Source organism: Balaenoptera physalus, assembly GCF_965194825.1.
Source record: "Balaenoptera physalus genome assembly, chromosome: 5".
Taxonomy (NCBI): Eukaryota; Metazoa; Chordata; class Mammalia; order Artiodactyla; family Balaenopteridae; genus Balaenoptera; species Balaenoptera physalus.
Window position 1 is genome coordinate 53,959,986 of NC_138884.1, and position 21,737 is coordinate 53,981,722.

Sequence of the window (21,737 nt, forward strand, 5' to 3'; positions counted from 1 at the left end):
AATCATGGCATCTGGGGTTCCACAGATCTCTATTTGGTCCTGGATTGTGAGTGCAACTGTCTATGTGTAACTTTGGTTAAGCCAGTCAACACCACTATGATGCATGTTCTTTGATGTTAAAATGTGAAAAATATTCCTAACCCATAAGGTTGTTGTAAAGAGTAAGTGAAATGATGTATATAAATTATTTAGCACAGTGCCTAGTGCCCGGTAAGCTCTCAGTTAATTTTTATCAGCATCTTAATCATCTCAGGCTTTGACTCAGACCAGTCACAGTGGTATGGAACAACCTGAGAGAGCCCAAGGGCTGAAGTTAAACCCACCCAGAGGGGTCGAGCAAAGGAGATCATGACTGGGCTACTGGCAAATATGACTTTAAAAACCTAAGGTGGGAATTTAGACCAGAAGTCACAAACTCAAAGGCCTAGAAGAATCTGATAGTTGTTATATGAATGAGTGATTCAAGGATGACAGTGCAGTTATCAATAAGTATGAGTGGGCAAGTCTCTGTTAATCTGGTGAGAACATACCCCATCTCACGGAGTAGCTTCTATTTAATTCAAGATCATGGCTGGAATGAGAGAATGAAGGCTCAGTGTGGGAAGACCTTATTAGTTTTTAGGAGAATCTGCAAATCAAAGATATTTTATGTGACATTTCCTGTTTCTAGAACATTGACATTGACACAACTATTAAATATATTGTGCAGGCCAAATAAAACATGTCTGCAGCCAGACACTATTAAATGGTGATCTCTGGTTTATGATTTCTTGTATCACACTTACCTAAGATCAGTACTGGTCCTAAAGATCAGGATGGGAGTGAACCTCTGGGTTGGGGACCAGCAGACCAGAACAGTGCTCTGTGTGTGTGTGAGTGTGTATAATGTGAGCCATAAACATGAGCCATATATGTCATTTTGAATTTCCTAGTAGCCACACTAAAAACAAGTAAGAAGAAATATGTGAAAATAACTTTAATAATATATCTCATTTAACTCAATATATCTAGCATATTATTATTTTAACACATAGTGAATGTAAATTTATTAATAACTTATTTTATATTTTTATGATGTCTTCAAAATCAGGTGTGTATTTTACACTTACAGCACATCTTAATTCAGGGTTAGTTACACTGAAAGTACTCAATAGCCATATATGGCTAGTGGCGACCCTACTGGACAGCACAGGTCTAGAGTATGCTTCTCAGACTTTAATATGCATATTGAAATTTGGGGCATCATGTTAAAATGACATTTCTGCTTCACTGGTTGGAATAGAGCCTGAGATCCTTCACTTCTTACAGGCTCTCAGGTGGTGTCAGTGCTCCTGGTCCATGGACCACACTTTGAATATCTAGGAGCTAGATGGTTATGGCAAGCCTCCTTCCATCAGCACTTTCCCCTCCAAAGCACTCCCTTCTCTTTAAAATTTAGCAAATATCAGTTGAAGAGACTAAATTGATATTCTAATGTTTGGTCACCATATTTAGATGTGGAATAATATTAATAACTTTAAAATAGGCAATATTTTATATACCACTTGTAGAAGCACTGAGTCATTTACTCCTTTTTTTTTTAAACTTCAGAACCTGCCAATATGTTACCAGATGCTTTCATGAGAATGCGTTTAAGCACAGGATAAGTGCAACTTTATAGTTCTAACTTCAGAGATTTGGCACGTTCAACATTTTAATAAAACAGACAATGGGACGGCAAGGGAAATTTGACAATAATACCTCTCTAAGCTTTAGTATTTAGGGGCATTCCTCGGTCAAGGGTATGAATATTTCATGGACTCTCCAAAGAGAAACACAAAGAGAACTTTTTCATTTCCTCCTGACCATTCTATTTGAGGGATGGGTAGAGCTTGACAGGCAGACCTTAGATCTTTGTTCAACAATACATAAATACAGAAAGTTAAGCAGCTAAATGTGGGGCAGAATGTAACTCAAGGATTCTACATAGTGCAAATGTCCTCAGGATACAAACACTTTTAAACCTAGAAGAGTGTTTTGGAAGTGAGCAGTGAATTCCTAAGAACTTGTTCTCACTTATCACTGTTTCACTTGTGAACTTTAGCAAGTGATTTATCCTCTTTTATCCTCCCTCGGATGTTAAGTATAATGCTTGTTGAACCTATTTCACAAAGTTGTTCTAGGGAAGTGTAAAGGAACTTGGTAAACAGTAACATGCTATTTGCTTATAGTTTATTCACAATCATGCCCAAAGGAAGGTACTGAATTGTAAACACATGGTCAAGATGAAGTCTGAATTGACAAGATGATCAAGCTCTCGGCCCTTTCTACTGCTGCATTTCATAACAGTTGCAGCTGTCTGCTCATATTTATGTTTTCCACAGTAAAAATGCAAGGCAGGATTCTAATCACAGAACTACTGTCTCTTCCTACACAGAATAAAACAGCATGTCAAAAGATAAGTAAATAGAAAGGGACATTTTGAAAGCTTTAAAAAGTCTTTGTTTTAGTTCTGAATCAAACTAAGTGTGGAATTATGGATACCAAAGATATTTTTTTCCTCTAGTAACAACTGTTTTAAGTCATTTAATGGCATGAAATCTCTTGAGTGAAAAATCTGAAGTCTGATTCTGATGGATGGCTTAAATTAAACTCAACATGGTCAAATTTTACAGTGGGGTCTTCGTAATAGAGCTAATTTTGTTTGAAAGCTCAGAAATTATCTGGCACCGAGGAGGAAAAAAACCCCAAAATGACAAAACTCTCTAATTGAGAAAATTATAAAATATTATTAAAAGACATTAAAGAGGGCATAAATAAATGTAAATAAATAAATGGAAGACTTAATACTATAAAGATGTCAATCAGTGGTACATTGGTCATAACTTGAAAGCAATTCCAATCAAAATTACACCATTTTTTGTGTGTGAATATTTGAAGTTGACTAAAATTTATATGACAGAGTAAAGGACAAGCATAGACTAGATACTCTTGAAAAAGAAAAACCAGATGGAGAAATTGCCCTTCTTTATATCAAGAATTATTATGAACATATAACAAATGAGTAAGATTTTATTATTTTAAGGAGAGAACAGTAAAACAAAAGAGTGAGCCCAGAAACAAACCAGCACATACAGAACTCAACTTTTGACACAAATGGTGTTGCAGATGTGGGAGAAGGGATAGTGGACTTTTCAATAAATGTTGCTAGGACACATTATTAGTCATATGGAAGACAAAAACAGAAAGTGCACCCTTACCTAACCACCATATACAGTCTTAAATTCAGGTAGGTTAAAGATATAAAATAAAAAGCAAAACTATAGTACTTTATAGGACAATATCTTTATGACTTCCAGAAAGGTAGGAATTTGTTAAACAAAACACAAAAAATGCAAACCTCTGAGGAAAAGATTAATAGAATGAACTAATCTATCAAAACTTCTGACTTCTGACCATCAAAAGTCCACGTAAAGGAAGTGAAAGGAGAATCACATACTGGAAGATTATATTTTTCAATATATATAAGAGGCAAAGGATTAATCAATATTCAAAAAAATAAAAGGAACTCCTGCAATTTATAAGAAAAAGAAGAATAAATAACCAATAGAAAAAATGAGGAAAAGTCTTAATAGATACTTCAAAGAAAGGAAATCTGAACAACCAATAAAAGATGCCCAATCTGACTAGTAAACACAAAAATAAAAATTAAGACCACCATGAGAGATCAATTATAACTTAGCACAGTGGAAAAAAAAGTTTGTAGATGTCATGTGTTGGTAAGAATGAGGGCTAATGAGAGCACTTATATAGTATTTTTGGTGGATATAAAATAGCATAACCACTTTGAAAACAATTTGGCACTATCTGTATACTCTTGTGCTTTCGGCTTTGCATTTTTTCATAAACTTAGGAAAATAATAAAACATTTATTTTGTCTTTCTGCATGAATTGAATTCTATTTCAGGGCAATCAAATAAACAATGAGGAAAAGTTATTCTCTGTAGAAGAATTCTAGCTAAAATATGCAGAATGAATGATAGAATTAGAAAATCACCATTATACAAACCTTAGTAAAAACATTTAGGTAGCCTTCGTTATTGTATGCTAAAACCACTGGGTGAAATTTGATGGGAACTTTATGATAGAGTCATCAGACTGACACCACCTGAACCCACTGATCAAACTCGCAGAGTTTCAAATTTTAAAAAATCTTACCTAAAAAAAAATTGAAACTGAATTTCGTCAAGCCAGTTGACAGGAAATAGGAGGATAGAGGGAGTGTGTAACAAACAACAGTATGAGCACAATCAGTCACATTTAGAATATGACATTTCTTAGGACAAATGACCTAGTTTCTCCAACAAATCACAGCATAAAAGATAAAAAGAAGGAAGGGGGCTGTTATAAAGTAAAAGAATAACACAGTATAATTTGGATTTTGATTTGGTCTAACCAGCTATGGAAAGATAACTTTAAGATAGTCAATGAAGTATGAATAAGGACTAACTAGGTATTAGATGATATTAAGGAATTATTTTGTTAGGTATCATGTCATGATGGTTTCATTTAAAATGTTATCACATGAAGATTCATACTGAAGTGTTTACAAGTGAAATGACATATTTTATATTTGCTTTAATATAAACAAAGCTGTTAAGAACAGATTCTAGTATTTTTAGTAAATCATTAGTTATAGAGGTGGTGGTGATGGAGAGGAAGAGGTCTAGGATAACATTTGGATTTTGCGTTGGGTTACCAGGGTGGTACTATTTGCCAAGAAAGGGGACACAGAAGCAACAGTAGGTTTTACAGATAAAAATGATTTTAATTTTGAAAATAAGTTTTAGATGCTAATGGGATACCCAGAAGGTTCTCAAGTGAGCAATAAGATAATTGAGTCTTAAATAAGAAGAGATCTGTGCTGGGGTTATAGTTTCAAAGACAACTCCACTCCAGAAAAGTGATCAAATCACTCAAGAGAATGCATATAAGAAAAGAAGTCCAAGGATGAACTCTGGTGATTACCAACATGCATGAAATAAAGAAGGGGAGAGTTCAATGAGAGATTCTGACATAAAATGTTAGAATATTTGAATAGTTTTGAGAAGAAAGAATTAATCAGCATAAGGATTAATCAACAGTAATTACATAATGTAGAGAAGTTAAATAGGATGAGAAATAAAAATAGTGCATAAGATTTTGAAATTGGCAGTCACTGGTGATTTTAGCAGGAGTTGTTTCATTTGAATAATGGTGGCAGAGGGCTAATTACAATGGGTTAGCACCTACATGAGAAGTGAGGGTTGGAGACACTTGTTCTTTTGAGGAGCTTAGCTGGAAACTGTAAGAGAGGTAGAGGATTTCTTTTCTTTAATATAGAAATGGTTCCAGCATGTTTAGAGGCAAGATAAAAGAGCCAGTTGGGAGAGTCAGTTGGAGAATATATTAAAAAAAAGGAGAATAATAAATGAAGTATGGCTTCAGTGAAAAGAAGAGTGAAAAGGATAAAAAACAAGTTGAATAAATTAGCTCTAACCAAGTCAAGGAGTCCTTTTCTCTCTGAATCTGGAAAAATGTGGTGAGAGTAGATGCATGTATAAAGGAATATTTCACTTAATAAAAATGAACTACTAATTTTTTTTCCAGAAAAAAACTGTTTCAAAAAGTAGAGAGTGCAGCCACTTATTTTATTTCAGAAATGTCACCAGAAAAGCCTGAGTCACTCTGAGGGCATATACACCCTCGTGGTCTTTGGGGAAGCCTAAGCCTTGCTGTGTTGGGGGAATGTGGACAAGTGTGCAGCAAATTGGGCCTCTGAGAGGTGGGCTGAGGGAAGGAGGGCATGTGGTGTTCTAAGAGTTAGGGGTGGATGTGTTCTGAACATAGATGGTGGGTCCAGGGGCCAGTAGCAGCCAGAATGGAATTGTGATTGGGAATAATCAGAAGGGCACTTCTGAGGGGGGCGCCAGCTAGTGAGGAAGCTGATTTTGGTTGACAGAGAGACAGACAGATCAGGTGTTGGTTTCTATGTTTAGACTCAACGTTCTCTGTGAAATGTGAGGCAAATATGGACAGGAGTCAGGGTCAGCAGTTGAGAACAATGGTTTTGAGAGAGTGGTGAAGCTTCAGAATATTTTGGAGGGAGAATGGTGAAACTAAGAATTGAGAAACAGCAAATAAATTGGTGGCTGAGGGCCAAAAAGGGGCTGGCTGAGTTTGGAGACCATAAATCACTGGTAGCAGCCATCCACACCTTTGTGAAATTTCTTAAAATTTCCTTCTGTGTTACTCAGGGGTCAAGCTAATGGTGCAAGCAAGAGGATAATTGGGTCAATCTGCTTTTGAGGGTTATCAGGACAGATACAACCAAAGCACAAAAAGACATGGGCAGCTGGGATTATTTATTGCAAGAGGCAAGTTAAATGATTTTGCTATGCATCTAGGTTGGATAGGAAAAGGGGTATGTCCATGAAACAGTGATGGGTTATGAAGTCTTCAGATAATACCAAGAAGGATGGGCACAAGAGGGCAGGAATGTCAGAGGAATAGTGTTGTTAAAAGTGTCAAATAATCTGCTGTACAGTGAAGTGGAGTTCCCTGTGCTATACAGCAGGTTCTCATTAATACCCCAATTTAAAAAAGTGTTAAATAATCTGGATACAGCAGTGGAGAGTTAAAGCAGAATGCTGCTACTACTTTTGTGTTCTATGATAAGTGAGAGGTGTAGAATAAAAAGTTTAGCTTGAGAGCTATTCAGGAGGTGGTAGAAGGATCGGGATCTATAAATAGGTTGACTTTGTAGAGTAGATCCTATGTGGTGGGATAAGGGTTACAGAGGAAAGGATAGGGGTCAGTAGTAAAAAGAATCATGAGTAGAAGAAATCCCCAAATAGGCCAAAAAACAAACAAACAAACAAACAAACAAAAACGGGAGGAGAATGTGTTCCATGGACTGCTCTTGAGGCTTCTAGACAGACGAAGTCCCAAGTGGTGCAAGAGCCATGTGAGAGTAGCAAATTTTAGGCTCTACTTATCATTTAAAAGGAATGTCACTGAGAATTTACTTATCTCATCTCTGAAGAGTTCCCTTCCTCAGGCTGTTAATGGAAAATATGCATCCACGTTCATTCCCCGTTTTAAAATGTATTTACTTTTTATTCAAACCACTCTTACCACATTCTTGCTATATATACATTAGCGTTCCAGAAAATAAAATTAAAATCCTTATCTTTACCTCTGAGAAGCTTGTTCTCTTATTGAAGGTGTGAGAAATGTGCACAACTTACCTCATATCTGTGGGTCTTGGAAGAAGTCTTTTTTTTCCACTAAAGTAGACTTCAAAATCTTCAGTCTTTAGCCTGTGGGCATAGTCAATGTATCCTGATACCTCCTGCCCATGAGAATTTCTGTCACGAATAAAGATCACGGACTAGTACATAGAAAAATAGAGAATGGAGAGAGTAAAATGAACAAAACTCATTTCAGTAAATTTTACATGATAATAAAATCTACAGTTATTGAGTGATACCTGTGTTATATCCTATTCTAAGTGCTTTACGCTTCATACTTACCATGATCCTATGGGGTAGGTATTATTATTTTCTCCTGGCAGTGAAGAAATTTATGAAAAGTTAACTGAACATGCATATAATGCTTATATATAGTAATTGTATATAACAATGTCAATAAATAACTCATAGACGTCTTCCTAAGGACAGACATTATTTTCAGTATTTGAAATACATTATTTACTTTTTTCCCAGTCCCATTGTCTTCTCTTTGCCATCATTTTGCAAGTTAAAAAACTGAAAAACAGAGAGGTTGAGTACCTCACACAGCTAGTAAATTGAGAAGCTCAGATTAAAACCCAGGCTATGTGTTTGTCCTTCTAATCATTACATTCTTTTTCCATTTAAAAACCTATATATTTTATGTTATATATAGAGAAATGGGGTCCCTTCTTTTTATTATCATAAGAGTCAAAAAAGTCTCTACAAAATTAAAATCTCTTTGCAAATTAAAATCTCTTGGGACTTCCCTGGTGGTCCAGTGGTTAAGACTCTGTGCTTCTATTGCAGGGAGTGCAGGATTGATCCCTGTTCAGGGAACTAAGATCCGCATGCTGCACAGCATGACCAATAAATAAATAGTTAAAAAAAAAAATCTCTTTACAAATTAAAATCTCTTTACAAAATTAATTCTATAGGTCAAACCTATACAGAAAGTACATATTTCTCCTTTGTATCAATTCCTTCACAAATATCTTTGAGCAGCTACTACATGTGAGACACTGTTGAATGTGCCAAGTATACAGTGATAAGCAAGTCAGTAAAGGTCCTGATCTCTTGGAACTTATGTTTAGGTAAGCAGAGACAGACAATAGACATGAAAAGAAAGCAATACTTACAGTGAGGGATAAGTGTTATAAAGCAAATAAAGAAGATGGTTGGCTAGAGGAGTTGGTGGTGGTGAAGGCTACTTTAGGTAGAGTAATCAGAAAAGACCTTGAGGAGGTCTTCAAGCCAAGACTTGAAGGCTAAGAAGAGGTAAGCCTTGTAAAGATCTAGAATAGGAGCCTATCAGGCAAAGGGAACAGCTGGTAGAAAGGCCCTAAAGTGGAAACAAGGTAATGCAAACAGAAGAATTGTAGTATTTTCCTGCTCAAGCCAATAGACATTGATCTCAAGTTCTAGGAGGAAAAAAAGAAAAAGAAAAAAACCCTAAGTATAATTGGAAAAGCTCATAATGTATTCATTTCCAAATCTAGATCAAAATGTAGAATTTCATGGAGAAGTTCTATATTTGGAAGAACCTGTAAACAAGCCTTCCTGCTCCTCTTGAGCAATTACTGGATTGTTACTTGTTGGGTATTTGTGTAGTCAATTATAGGGAGTACTAACACAGGTCACCTTAGATAGCAGAGTTTCCAAAAGGGTGAAGTTAGAAAATTGAAATAATTCTTTTTCCTCCTACACCTATGAAAACAGGTTGCTAACAATATGCCAACGGAAAAATGGAGGAACAGAGACACAATTTACAATTATTTGTTATTCTGCTGATGCTTCATCTTCCAGCTTACTATGGAACAGCGTTGGGTGCTGAGAAGACTGTGCTAAGAAGAATCCTGAGGCACTTTCTTAGCTCAAGGGGAGGGAGGGTTGTGCTGGATTAGTGATGTTTCCCATAGATATGCCTGGATGAACTAATAGTCATTGTTATTCCTGTGCCCAATTGTGTATAAACTCAATCCATAGTCCTTCTCATTTCCCCCATGTAACTCCCAGTTAAATGTATATAGATTTCTCCATGCTTTTAGTCACCTAGTTTTTAGTTTATACAGCACAAAATTTAAATGGATAGTAACTTAGACTTCTTGAGATTCTCACACAACTAAACCAGTAACTAACTTTGCTGTCCCTACTTAAACAAGGCCATGAGCTATACATATTTCATATGTAATACGAAAGGTGCTTGTAATCTTTATTCAATCAAGGCTGCTCCGGATGTAAGGCAAATCATGCAGGGACAGAGAGGGGGAGAAAGATCCAAAATAAGTCCTTTACTTTCAAAATGGAACTCTATTAACAGAAAAGAAAGCTCCTCTGTCTCTGTCTGTCTCTGCTTTTGTCTCTGTTTCTCTGTCTTTCTCTCTTTAAATAAGAGATGGACCAGCCTTATTCTTCCAGCAGAATAGCATACCAGATATTGTAACTGACCTTCCTGCTGAAAACAAATACGAAATCTGGATAAAATCTAAAAAATAACTTGTAACATGCATTGAGACACTGGCAAGAAAATGATGAATACTCAGAGTCCAAAAAATAAATGAAAGCAGGAGCCCAGAGAGGAAAGCAGAAACTTAAAGTCATCCAGGTATTGCCCAACCTTAGAGAATCTCAGCAAAGATTTCATGATTATGTCAGGTGGGGGTGACAGAAAACAAAATCCAGTCTTTCAGATAGACAGACTAACAGGACATATTGCAGCAACATAAAGCTGAGAAACAAAAAAAGGATGAAAAAAATATCTCCACTGTGTTCAGAGAAAAGAAGAAGAATCATTCCAGAGTTACATCTAGAGAAAACACTTTTATGGTGAACAATATATAGATTTTTTAGACCAAATAAATAAATAAATAAATAAGAGACTTGGCTAACAACAGCCTCTTGCTCAAAGAAATTCTGCAGGATGTACTTCAGGCAAAAGAATGTGACTCCAGCTGGCAAGTTAGAGATAAAGAGTAGAATAATAAGAAAAAATAGAATAGATAAGGAATATAATCAAATATTATAAATATATAGGTAAATATAAAAAATTGTTGACTGTGTTAAATAGTAACAGTATCTTCTGTAATAAAAATAACAGTATGCCTAAAATTTTTTATATAAATGTATGTTTGGAGAAAGTTGTCAGAGTTAAAGTTGGAGTGTCTAAATTTTTTAGAATGAGGGCAGCTATACTGATTAATTCTAGAATTTGCTAAATATGTATGTATAAATTTGGGTCACAACAGGAGATAGTGTATATCATCTTTAAATTATTAGAGGATAAAACAAAGTGAGGAAAAAGCAATCAATCAATGAAACAGAAGGCAAGAAGGAAGAGGAAAAATTTGGAAGAGGCAGGACAAGTAAAATACACAAATGTAATGATAGTATTATGGGCTGTATTGTGTTCCCTCAGAATCCATATGTTGAAACCTAACTCTGAGTACCTCAGAGAATGTTTTAGACAAAGGACCTTTAAAGAGTTAATAAGTAAAAATGAGCCCATTAGGGTAGGCCCTAATGCAATCTGACTTTATAAGAAGAGGAAATTTGGACACATAGAGAGACATTGGGGGTTGTGTGCATGGAGAAAAGACCATGTGAAGACACAGTGAGAGGGATCATCTGCAAGCCAGGAGAAAGGCCTCAGAAGAAACCAAATCTGCCAACACCTTGATCTGTTTTGGACTTCTAGCCTTGAGAACTATGAGAAAATAAATTTCTGTTATTTAAGCTACCCAGTCTATGATATTTTGTTATGGCAGCTCTAGCAAATTAATACAATAATCATAAATTAAAATAATTAAGTAATTACAATAAATGTAAATGGCCAAATGTTTAAGTTAAAAGACAAAGATTATTAGAGTGAATACAAAAATATGAAGTAAAATATAAGGTTGAAAATTAAATAATCAAAGAATACACATAAGAAAGTTTCTATCCAAAAGAGAGCTGGTATTGGCATATTAATATTAGGCAAAATGGACTTTAAGGCAAAAAGCATTACTGGAGATGGAGAGTCACTAGATAATGATGAAAGATTCCATTTACAGAAAGATATAATAATTCTAAACTTGAATAAACCTTTGAAAAGATAGCCTTAAAATATCTAAAGCAAAAATTGATAGAACTGTAGAATAAGTCATCATCACTGTGGTAAATTTATCTCTCTCATTAAGTTCTAGATCCAAGAGAATAAATACTTAAATATTATAGAATAAATATAGATTGTAAAGAATTAGAAAATACAAGCTTGACCGTTCAGTTTTTAACTTAGTCAAGTACCTAAACATCTTTAGTCTTTAATGTTCTTGTGGATAAAATGACTGATTGTCTAAAATGATATATATTTGACCATAATTTCACTATTTTACATTATTATATATATATATCCTTCCCATGTGTGTTAAAGCCCTCTGTCCATGGAAATCTGAATAAATTTCAAATTTTACTTCTCTAGTCTTGTGAGAGTTAAGTGCCTGCTCTGTGATTTTTGTGAATCCTGAGATTTGGGGGTTTTCTGAAGCTAGATAACTTCAAGTAAGGCCAAACTGGGTATAAGTGTGATTCCCACCATGTTCATTATGTGTCTTTGGGTGGGTTGTTCAAACTCTTAATGCCTCTCTATATTCATAAGTCGTATGGCCTTAAGTAGGTTCCTGCAAAATCCAGCAAGTCTCCACACCAAACCAAACTGAACACCCCCCAAAACAAAACAAAACACACCAAAATAAACAAGAGGCCAAAATCCTGCTTGGACCTAAGCATTTAGTTAGTTAAGCCTCCTCTTTCTTTTTTCTTTTTCTTTTTTATTGAAGTATAGCTGACTGATTCTGTATATTTTCACTTACATGTGAAATCTAAAAAATAAAACAAACATAACAAAAACCAGAAACAGACTCACAGATACAGAGAATAAACTAGTGGTTACCAGAGGGCAGTGGGGTGGGGGAGGGGCAAAATAGATGAAGGGGATTAAGAAGTATAAACCACTAGGTATAAAATAAATAAATTACAAGGATGTAATATACAGCACAGGGAACATAGTCAATGTTTTGTTATGACTTTGTATGGAGTATAATCTATAAAAATATGGAATTACTGGCTTCCCTGGTGGCGCAGTGGTTGAGAGTCTGCCTGCCAATGCAGGGGTCACGGGTTCGAGCCCTGGTCTGGGAGGATCCCACGTGCCGCGGAGCAACTGGGCCCGTGAGCCACAATTGCTGAGCCTGCGCGTCTGGAGCCTGTGCTCCGCAACGGGAGAGGCCACGATAATGAGAGGCCCGCGCACCGCGATGAAGAGTGGCCCCCACTTGCCACAACTGGAGAAAGCCCTCGCACAGAAATGAAGACCCAACACAGCCATAAATAAATAAATAAATGTTAAAAAAAAAATATGGAATTACTATGTGGTACACCTGAAGCTGATATAATATTGTGGTTAAGTCTTCTTGCACCCTCTCCCTTCTACCTGTTTGTCTTTCCACTCTACAGAGTAACAGAATAATCTCTTCCTTTTGTCTTGCATGAAACTGCTAAATTCACATTTAGGTGCTGTCAAAGCCTTACCTTCTGCCCTATTGACCCAATTTGTAAACAACATGCAAATACTGTTTCTTTCCCAACAGGAATTCTGGTGATCATTGTATCAATGATTCCTTTTATTTTCAATAAAAACAAAATGTTCAACTAAAATTTATATAATTTTAGACCTAGGAAAATAATCAGAAGGAGCTGTTTTCACAAAAATGTGTACAGATCAAATGAAAATTACTTTATTCATATCTTTCCAAGTATGGTTACATATGTGTAAAAGTATATTTTTAAAAAAACTTTTTAGTAAAATTTTAAAAAAAATTGCTAAAATGAAAAATCTTCCTAATGAACAACATGCTTTATGAAATTATTTAAAAAATCTGATTAGAACTGTTGATGTATAGTACTAATTGGTGATAGTCAGGAAATTACAAACTTAACTTTAGAAATGCATCATTAAAAAAGCACAGTGGGGCTTCCCTGGTGGTGCAGTGGTTGAGAATCCACCTGCCAATGCAGGGGACACGGGTTCGAGCCCTCGTCTGGGAAGATCCCATATGCCGCGGAGCAACTGGGCCCGTGATCCACAACTACTGAGCCTGCGTTTCTGGAGCCTATGCTCCGCAACAAGAGAGGTCACGATAGTGACAGGCCCGCACACTGCGATGAAGAGCGGCCCCCGCTTGCCGCAACTAGAGAAAGCCCTCGCACAGAAACGAAGACCCAACACAGCCAAAAATAAATTAAAAAAAAAAATAAAAAAAAGCACAGTGTAGGGACTTCCCTGGTGGCGCAGTGGTTAAGAATCTGCCTGCCAATGCAGGGGATATGGGCTCGAGCCCCGGTCCGGGAAGATCCCACATGCTTAGAGCAACTAAGCCCGTGTGCCACAACTTCTGAGCCTGCGCTCTAGAGCCCGCAACTCATAACTACTGAGTCCACGTGCCACGACTACTGAAGCCTGTGTGCCTAGAGCCCGTGCTCTGCAACAAAGATGAGCCACCGCAATGAGAAGCCCGCGCACCGCAGCGAAGAGTAGCTCCCCGCTCGCTGCAACTAGAGAAAGACCGCACGCAGCAACGAAGACCCAACACAGCCAAAAATAAATAAATAAATAAATAAATAAATTTTTTTAAAAAGCACAGTGTAGGGTAGTAGAAAAACAGTGAGATAGAAGAGGTGAGAGGTAGTTAGAGAATTAGAATGAAGTTAACTAATGCTCTTGATTAATTAATTTAATGTGTTCATTTATAAAATGTGTATTTTCCTCCAACGTGAATATTAATTACTCCTACCATTAATACTACTATCTATCATCTATTAAGAACCCACTATGTTTTGAGCAAAATATTAGCTTTATACTTATCATCTTATTTAATTCTCTAAAATATATATATATATAATGGCTAGATAGCATTATTATCCTCATTTTATAAATGTAGGACCTCAAAGCATTGAGAGTTTGAGGAACCTCCCAAAGGACATGCAGCTAGAGAGTGGGGCACACACACTCACACACCTACTTCCCATGAAGCCCATGCTCCTAACCACCATGCAGTGGACACACAGACCTGGATCCAAATGCTGACCCTGCCACCTACTTACTTTGTGACATTGGTAAGTTAGTTATCCTTTTTAAGATTCAGTTTCCTCTATTACAAAATGGTCATAACACCTGCCTCTTAGGGTTGCTGTGTGAATTAAATAAGACTATTTTTGCTAAGCACATAACAATGCCTAGTACATGACAAAACCTCAGTAAATATTACCTATTGCTTAAAAAAAATTTTACTATATTGTCACTATTGTAGTTGTACTGTGTTAAGAGTTTTGTCAATTCCTTTGGGATAAGGAAATGGAACGATCATATCAGAATTCCATTACCTAAGTATTGTATTATGTTTAGGTTGCAGTACATGGTTCAATTCATTTGTTAAATTTAGTCATCCTCAGTTAAAACTTTGGATGTATTTTGAAGTTAAAATTTAAACAATCTTCCCAGGTATTATACAGGATGGGCCTAATTGACAGTAAAATCATGATTCTGGCATCCAGAATGGATATAATAGGTTAACGGAGCCCCTTTGAAGAATCAGGTTTATTTCAGCTTGAGTGTGACATATTTTAGTAATTGAAAGCTTTCTTATTTGGATATCTCTGTCGTTTCAGTAGGAATTAGAAAACGTTATAAATAATTGTTTTAAACTCCTCTACTAACCTTTCTTTTTCTTTTAAAAAATATAATAGCTTTATTGAGGTATAGTTTACGTAACATAAAATTCATCCTAAAGTTTTAAGTGTATAATTCAATGACTTTTAGTACATTTCTAGAGCTGTGCAACACAATGTAGCTTTAGAATATTTTCATCACCCCAAAGAGATCCCTTGTGCCCATTTGCAGTTATCCCTGTTGCCACCCCCAGTCCCAGGCAATCACTAATCTAATTTGTATCTCTATAGACTTTCCTTTTCTGGATTTTTTTTTCATATAAATGGAATCATACAATATATGGTCTTATTCATTCTAATAACTTTTTAATCACAGTTAATTTCCCAAAAGACACATGAAAACTCTATACTTTATATATCGAAGGGCTCTTCTAAATGATGATGTTATGTTTGTAAAAGGAAAACTTCCAAAATGCTCATTGTCCTTAGATAAGGCCCTTTAATCTTTTCTAGAATAATTAAAGTTACAACCAACACAAGTATTTCAGTAAATCAAATGATACTCATTTGAAACACCATGAATAATGGTCTACATTTATTTGCAACCTAAGCAAAAGACACAAATTTTTTTTAAGTAACAAAAACAACAATGAAAAGCACAAGAACAAGCTATTGATCAATATCAAGATACAGGCATTCCTGATATTGAAGTGGGGGGTCAGACACCAAGGAGCATGTGGAACCTGAGATTTTACTGAGATGGTCTGTGACCTCAAGTGTGAATCAAAAGACTTATGGAATGCTTAGTTAGGTCCTCATTACTTCTCATGTGTTGGAAAAAGATGAATTAAAGTACAATTTAGACCATTAATATATCATTTGGATCTCTGGCTGCTTGTCTTTTCCCAGAAGTGGATTAAAATACAAATTCATAAACTTGTTATGAGCTGAGTACATGTGTTGCCTGATTTCTCTTGCCAAACACTAATGAGGAGGCATAAACCTGATACATCGAAATGGGACTTTTTCAACCATGAAGCCAAAGTCAGTTAAACAAAAAGCGCACTAAGCAGTATGTTGCTGCACAAAAACTGAAACATCCATTTCAGGGTATGAAAGCTGTCAGACAAGCTAAGTACTGGTGACTCCCCCCCTGAGACTGTCAGCATGCCCCCTGATAAAGACAAATGAAGAAATAATTTTATCTCCTAGAATTCTAAGACTCTGGAATGCCTTTATGAATCATTAGTTTTAGGGAATTGTTTTGTTTTGGAAGAGAAATGATTTTGCAAATGGAGTCTAACTTTGGACAAGCAATTGTTTTCTAACATTTCAAAAGGTCTGTCATTATAAATTTCTCTGATACAAGTTATTTTACAAATTTTTTATGCTGATAATTATTTCAAAATTCTATATCTTCTTATTCATTTGCAATTAGACATATCTTTTCACTATTCACACACTTCTCAGGGTTATGTGAAAGACAGCTTTTGTCCTCCCTGTTGGAGGCTTATTCTCAGAACCAGCAGACTTTTCCTTCCACATCCTGTTGCACAAAGCAGGCCACAAGCCAGCTGAGATTCAAGAGGCAGGCAGAGTGACTTCTCTTCTTGATGGGAGCACTTGCCAAGTGTCATTGCAAAGGGGCATGGATAAAAGACAAAGTGAAGAATGGTGGCTATTTTTTGCATTCTATAAGTATTTATCATAAAGAACCTAAGAGTTTTGCTCATTTTTCGACAGTTGGAGATTTGATTTCTGAAGGGAATCATTGACTTGATTAATTTTTTTTCTCTCCCAGCTTACAAAAATGTCCATATTTAAAAAGGTTTTTCTTTGCATTACCAGTGAGGTTAAGAACTTAGGAACGTCTGATCTCACTGTTAGTATCCAAAACGTTCTGGAAATTTTAATGAATGAAAATAATATTAAAAGTATACATAAGCTCTAAATACTGGAAAGGAGAAAAAATATCATATTTGTATATAGACTGATAATTTACTTAGAAAATCAGAGACAGCTAACTGAAACCAGTACAAAATATCTATACAAAAAAATAATAGCTTGGTTTCACACTAGAAATAACCTATTAGCTATTGTTCATGCAATCTTTATTTGCATTATGCTTTTTAAAAATTATAACGTTCTTCCAAACATTTTTTATGAAAAACTCTTCTAAAATAACATAAAAACTAAACAAAGAGGCTACATTGCTGAAGGATATATATTATTATAAAATAAATGTATTAAAATTTTAAGCAAAACACCAATGGGGTACTTTTGATTCCTTAGAATTTTACCTTGAAGATCGTGGCTAACATTATCTAAGATAATTTTGAAAAGGAAGAATAAACAGCAGAACTTGCATTATTAGATATGAAGTTACAATAATTAAATCTTATATCATTGGTACAGTGATAGATGGATAATGGAAAGTAATGACTTCAGAAACACACCCTTACACACAAATGTGTATGCGTATAGTGTATATGTTTTTCTATAGCACGATATTTTCTAAATTTTCTATAATGAATGTCTACTCTTCTTTAACCACACGATTCCAAAATCTTTTCTCCAAACATACCACTCTCTGAACCTCCACCTCCTCTTTTTCTAGCTCACATAATCTGGAAGCCCTATCAGATCTTTGGAACTGCTGATCCATTAAACTACCATGTTTCAATGTTTACTACCCTCTTTATATACTCGCTTTCCGCTTTATACAGTTAAGATTCCATGGTAGAGCATCATAATTGTTCACTTGCATACCTCTTCAAATTCCTTGCACATATCCTGTTACACTCATTGAAAAAATTCCAGCACGGTTTCGACCTAACTTTCCTTTTATTGTTTTTGCATAGCTATGACTGAGTTTGGCAAGAAAAAAAGAAAACTATAATGACTCTTCTCACAAATATTAATGACCATAAACTCCTTTGGACCTATAACACTTGCATAATAATTGTCTATGATAAGCTCTTCCTCTCTCCCACACTCTCATTTTTTTATATCTTCTCTCCTCAAACTTTCAACAATACCCTTTTTTTCCCCTCACATTCAATGATCTTTCCCTCTGAAAACAGAAGCATCTTGGGAATTTCCTCTGCTTGTTACCTGAGCTCCCATAACAGTTTTAAAAATATTTTTTTTGCACTTACTATTTTATATTGTAGTGTTCAAGGTCCGTGGAGACTGGAGACTATATCTTTATCTAACTTTGTATGCTTAATATCTCCCCTGGCCCTTGGTTCAAAGAAGGTGTATAACCAACATGGTTTTGGATTTGAGGTGATTAAACAAAGCCCAACAAGATAAACTGCCCTCGTGCTATTTACTTAATCATGCTTCACAGAAAGTGTCACCACGTAACAAAATAATACTAGTGCTAAGAGCTAACTTTTAAAGAGTGTTTACTAAATGCCAAAATTTCTCTCATTTAATCCTAACACAAGTCCCATAATGTAGGTAACATTATTAATCCTATTTTACAGATAAGAAAACTAAAGCAAGAGGAGACGCTAGGGCCCAGGCTTATATGGTTAGTGTGTCAGTCAGAATTCCAACAGAAAACAATGGCAACATTTGTGTATGTACGCAGGGATTAATGGATGGCATATAGGGTCATCACAAGGGATACTGCATGAAGCCAAGGCTACTAGTACTGCAACTGACACTATCCCTACCACAGGCCTCTCCCTCATCCCCAAGTGGGAGAGTTTATCAGAACCCAAGAGGGAAGGAGAGATGCACAGGCTGAGAGCATGCTGGAGAAGAGCAGATAACTGATGTCAAAGGACATAGATAGCTATAGGTAATCTCACAGAAGGAGGATCAAGGGAATAAATACCTTCCTGCTGGAGCCTCATATTGGCCAAATCTAACTGGGTCCAGATCCCTGATACCATGCGTGTACCCCATAGAAGCAGCCTCCTTAGGTAGAGAGTATGGTGGAGAGAAGAATGGAAGAGGCTATGAAGAAACAAAACCAATGTATGTGGAATAGTTAGTGATAATGCTGGAAGCCTCTGCTATGCTCGTGGGGTGGCAGGCAGGAAGGGAGGTTTCATTTTCAATTCAGATTCCAAAAACAAAGTGATTCTTATGAACAAAGGGATTTTTACTTCCTTTCCACCATTAACATTGATGGAACATTCATTTTGCAGGGATAATACAATTGCTTAGGAGAATAAGAGACAATCTGGGAATAAGAGAAAAATGACTATGACATCACATATAGATTCTTTTTAGCAAGCTGACGGGCACTTAGAATTTTGCATGGTGTTATTGGTTTGGATCAAAGGGCTTCAGGCATGATCGAAGACTGAGAAATCAGAAATAAGAGAGGCTGACAGAACGTGGTCATCCCAGTGGGATAACTGCATCCTGACAATGAAGATATGACAAAGCCAGAACATAGTCTCTTCAATTAACAAGACTAGTTGTGGGTTAAAACCACTTCCTTAGTGAGGAGAAACTATAAATTGATACCTGAACTCATTATATAGTGAGGTTTTATAATTCATTGAATATGAATGTGTAGTAAATTATTTATCATTCTCATTATAGACTGGATTCTGTCAACCTCAAAAATTTTTTTCATTGTCTCCATACAATTCGAAGTTAAAAAACTCATCTATATCTTTTAATATAGGCTTCTGAACAGAGTTAATCATACTTTGCTTTGGAGGGGTTCATTCAAATATACTTATTGAAAGACCAGTGTGCACCGGGCGCTGTCCTAGGTGCTGGAGATACAATACTGAATGAAATAAGAACCTGACCTCATGGAGTTCACAGTCTAATGAAGAAGACAGGCAACTTCTCCATATGGAAATCTGGAAGGAACTTCTTCTCCTTTACCATCTGGGCATTTTCTCTTATTCTTAGAACTCATTTTCTTGAAGGATTTTGTGGACCCACCCCCCTGCCCCTATGCAGTATCCCCACAGAACCCATTTCTTAGCTCTCCTCTCAACTATCATACTGTATCTTATTGGTCTCTTGACTGTCCCCCTGTTAGACTGTAAGCTGCTTGTGAACAGGGATGTTACCACCATGTACCTTTGTTCCTCCACCGTCAAGCCTCATGCCCAGCACAGAGAAGACATACGATAATGTTTATTGATTAAATGCATAACTGAAAAAAAGAGAGAAGAAAAATATCTTTCTTCTACCCACTTTCCAAATGTTAACCTCAAAATGGGCATGGGTCATATGCACACTTGATGGTGAGAAGTATAAGAGTCACAATTTATTGATAGTCCTCTATGTGACAGGGGCTTTACTTGCATTTCTACTAAGTAAGTTAGGCACTTCTATTTTCATTTTTTTAATCACATAAGAAAAATATTATATTTTTCCCAAGGACTCACAGCTAGTAAATGGCCAAGTTGGAACTCTGAATGAAGGTTTCCAAACTCAAGTCTGCTCTCTTCAACACCAGACTACATCCCAGGAAGCATGAAAGAATGTCTCAAAATTAGTTGTAAATTGTTGCTATGACAATGAGCACATTCTCTAGTAAGATGTCCTCAACCCTATGTATAAATTAGGAACATGGTGGGATTGTAAAAACTCACGCTGCCATACTTTGCCTTCTATACAAGATTGTGCATGGTCTAAAGGATATTGCCAATCAACATTGCCTGGAAGTGAGTACCTTCTGTAGGAAACAAGGGCTTATCCAAGGGTTTAGTAAGTGTCCACCTCTCCGTCCTCAGCCCCCAAAGAGAGGTGATGGTGCCCCACCCAGCAATCAGTAAGCAAATGAACAAAGGAAGCCTGTGCAGCATTACCTGGAATGTGAAATGCAGGGTGACCATGTGGACCAGCGGTCCCCAACCTTTTTGGCACCAGGGACCGGTTTTGTGGAAGACAATTTTTCCACGGATGGTGGGAGGCAGGGTGGTTCAGGCGGTAACACGAGCGATGGTTCGGGCAGTAATGCGAGCGATGGGGGGGATGGTCCAGGCGGTAAAGCAAGCGAGCGATGGGGGGGCGGCAGATGAAGCTTTGCTCACTCACCCACTGCTCACCTCCTGCTGTGCGGCCCGGTTCCTAACAGGCCAGGGGGTTGGGGACCCCTGATGCGGAGAGTTAAAGGGATTAGGTAAAAGCTAACTGATATAAAAGTAGCAAAGTCCTAAACAATATTACTCAATGCTGAATACATTTCAGAGGTATGGGACGGGGAGTCAGTGGAGACGAGACTACTACCAAAGAAAGATTTCAGGTCATTCATTCATTCATTCTCACGTTTAATGAATATTTATTGAGAATCCATAAGCAAATCACTGTTCTAAACACTGATAATAAATGCTGAATAAGATAAGGTCCCTGCTCTCACTACAATGCTTTTCAGTAGAGAAAGAAGAATCATAAATATGTAAACAAATAATTGTAGGTATAGATACTGTGCTGTGAGAACAATGAAGTTGATATTAATTGGAAAGGACCTAGCTACTTTAGATAGTGAGGTTGAATCAGGCCTCTCTGAGAAGGAAATGTTTTAACTGAAACTTGAATAATAAAAAAGCCATGGGAAGATGCTAGGTAATAACATACCAGGCAGAAGGAATAGCAAATGCAATGGTCCTCTTACAGGAAATCGCCTGGCTTGTTCAAAAAAATAGAAAGAAGGTCATTGTGTCTGGATTACTGTGAGAACAGAGAAGTGGGTGGGGAAGGGATGACATGAGATAAATTTTAGGATTAAGTAGGACCCAAATTTTGTAGGCTAAGTGGGCTCTAAGAATGGTTTTCAATTTGATTTAAATGCGATAG

General features: G+C 36.4%; 1 protein-coding gene across 2 annotated transcripts in view; it reads right to left on the reverse strand.

Moving 5' to 3' along the window:
- CFAP299 (cilia and flagella associated protein 299) overlaps positions 1-21,737 on the reverse strand; it is a 609,967-nt gene that overhangs the window by 96,727 nt on the left and 491,503 nt on the right. For both annotated transcript variants that reach the window (XM_082463951.1, XM_082463950.1), the window contains exon 4: positions 7,269-7,411. In XM_082463951.1, the coding sequence (XP_082320077.1) occupies positions 7,269-7,411 (143 nt within the window). The remainder of the gene's footprint in view (positions 1-7,268; positions 7,412-21,737) is intronic.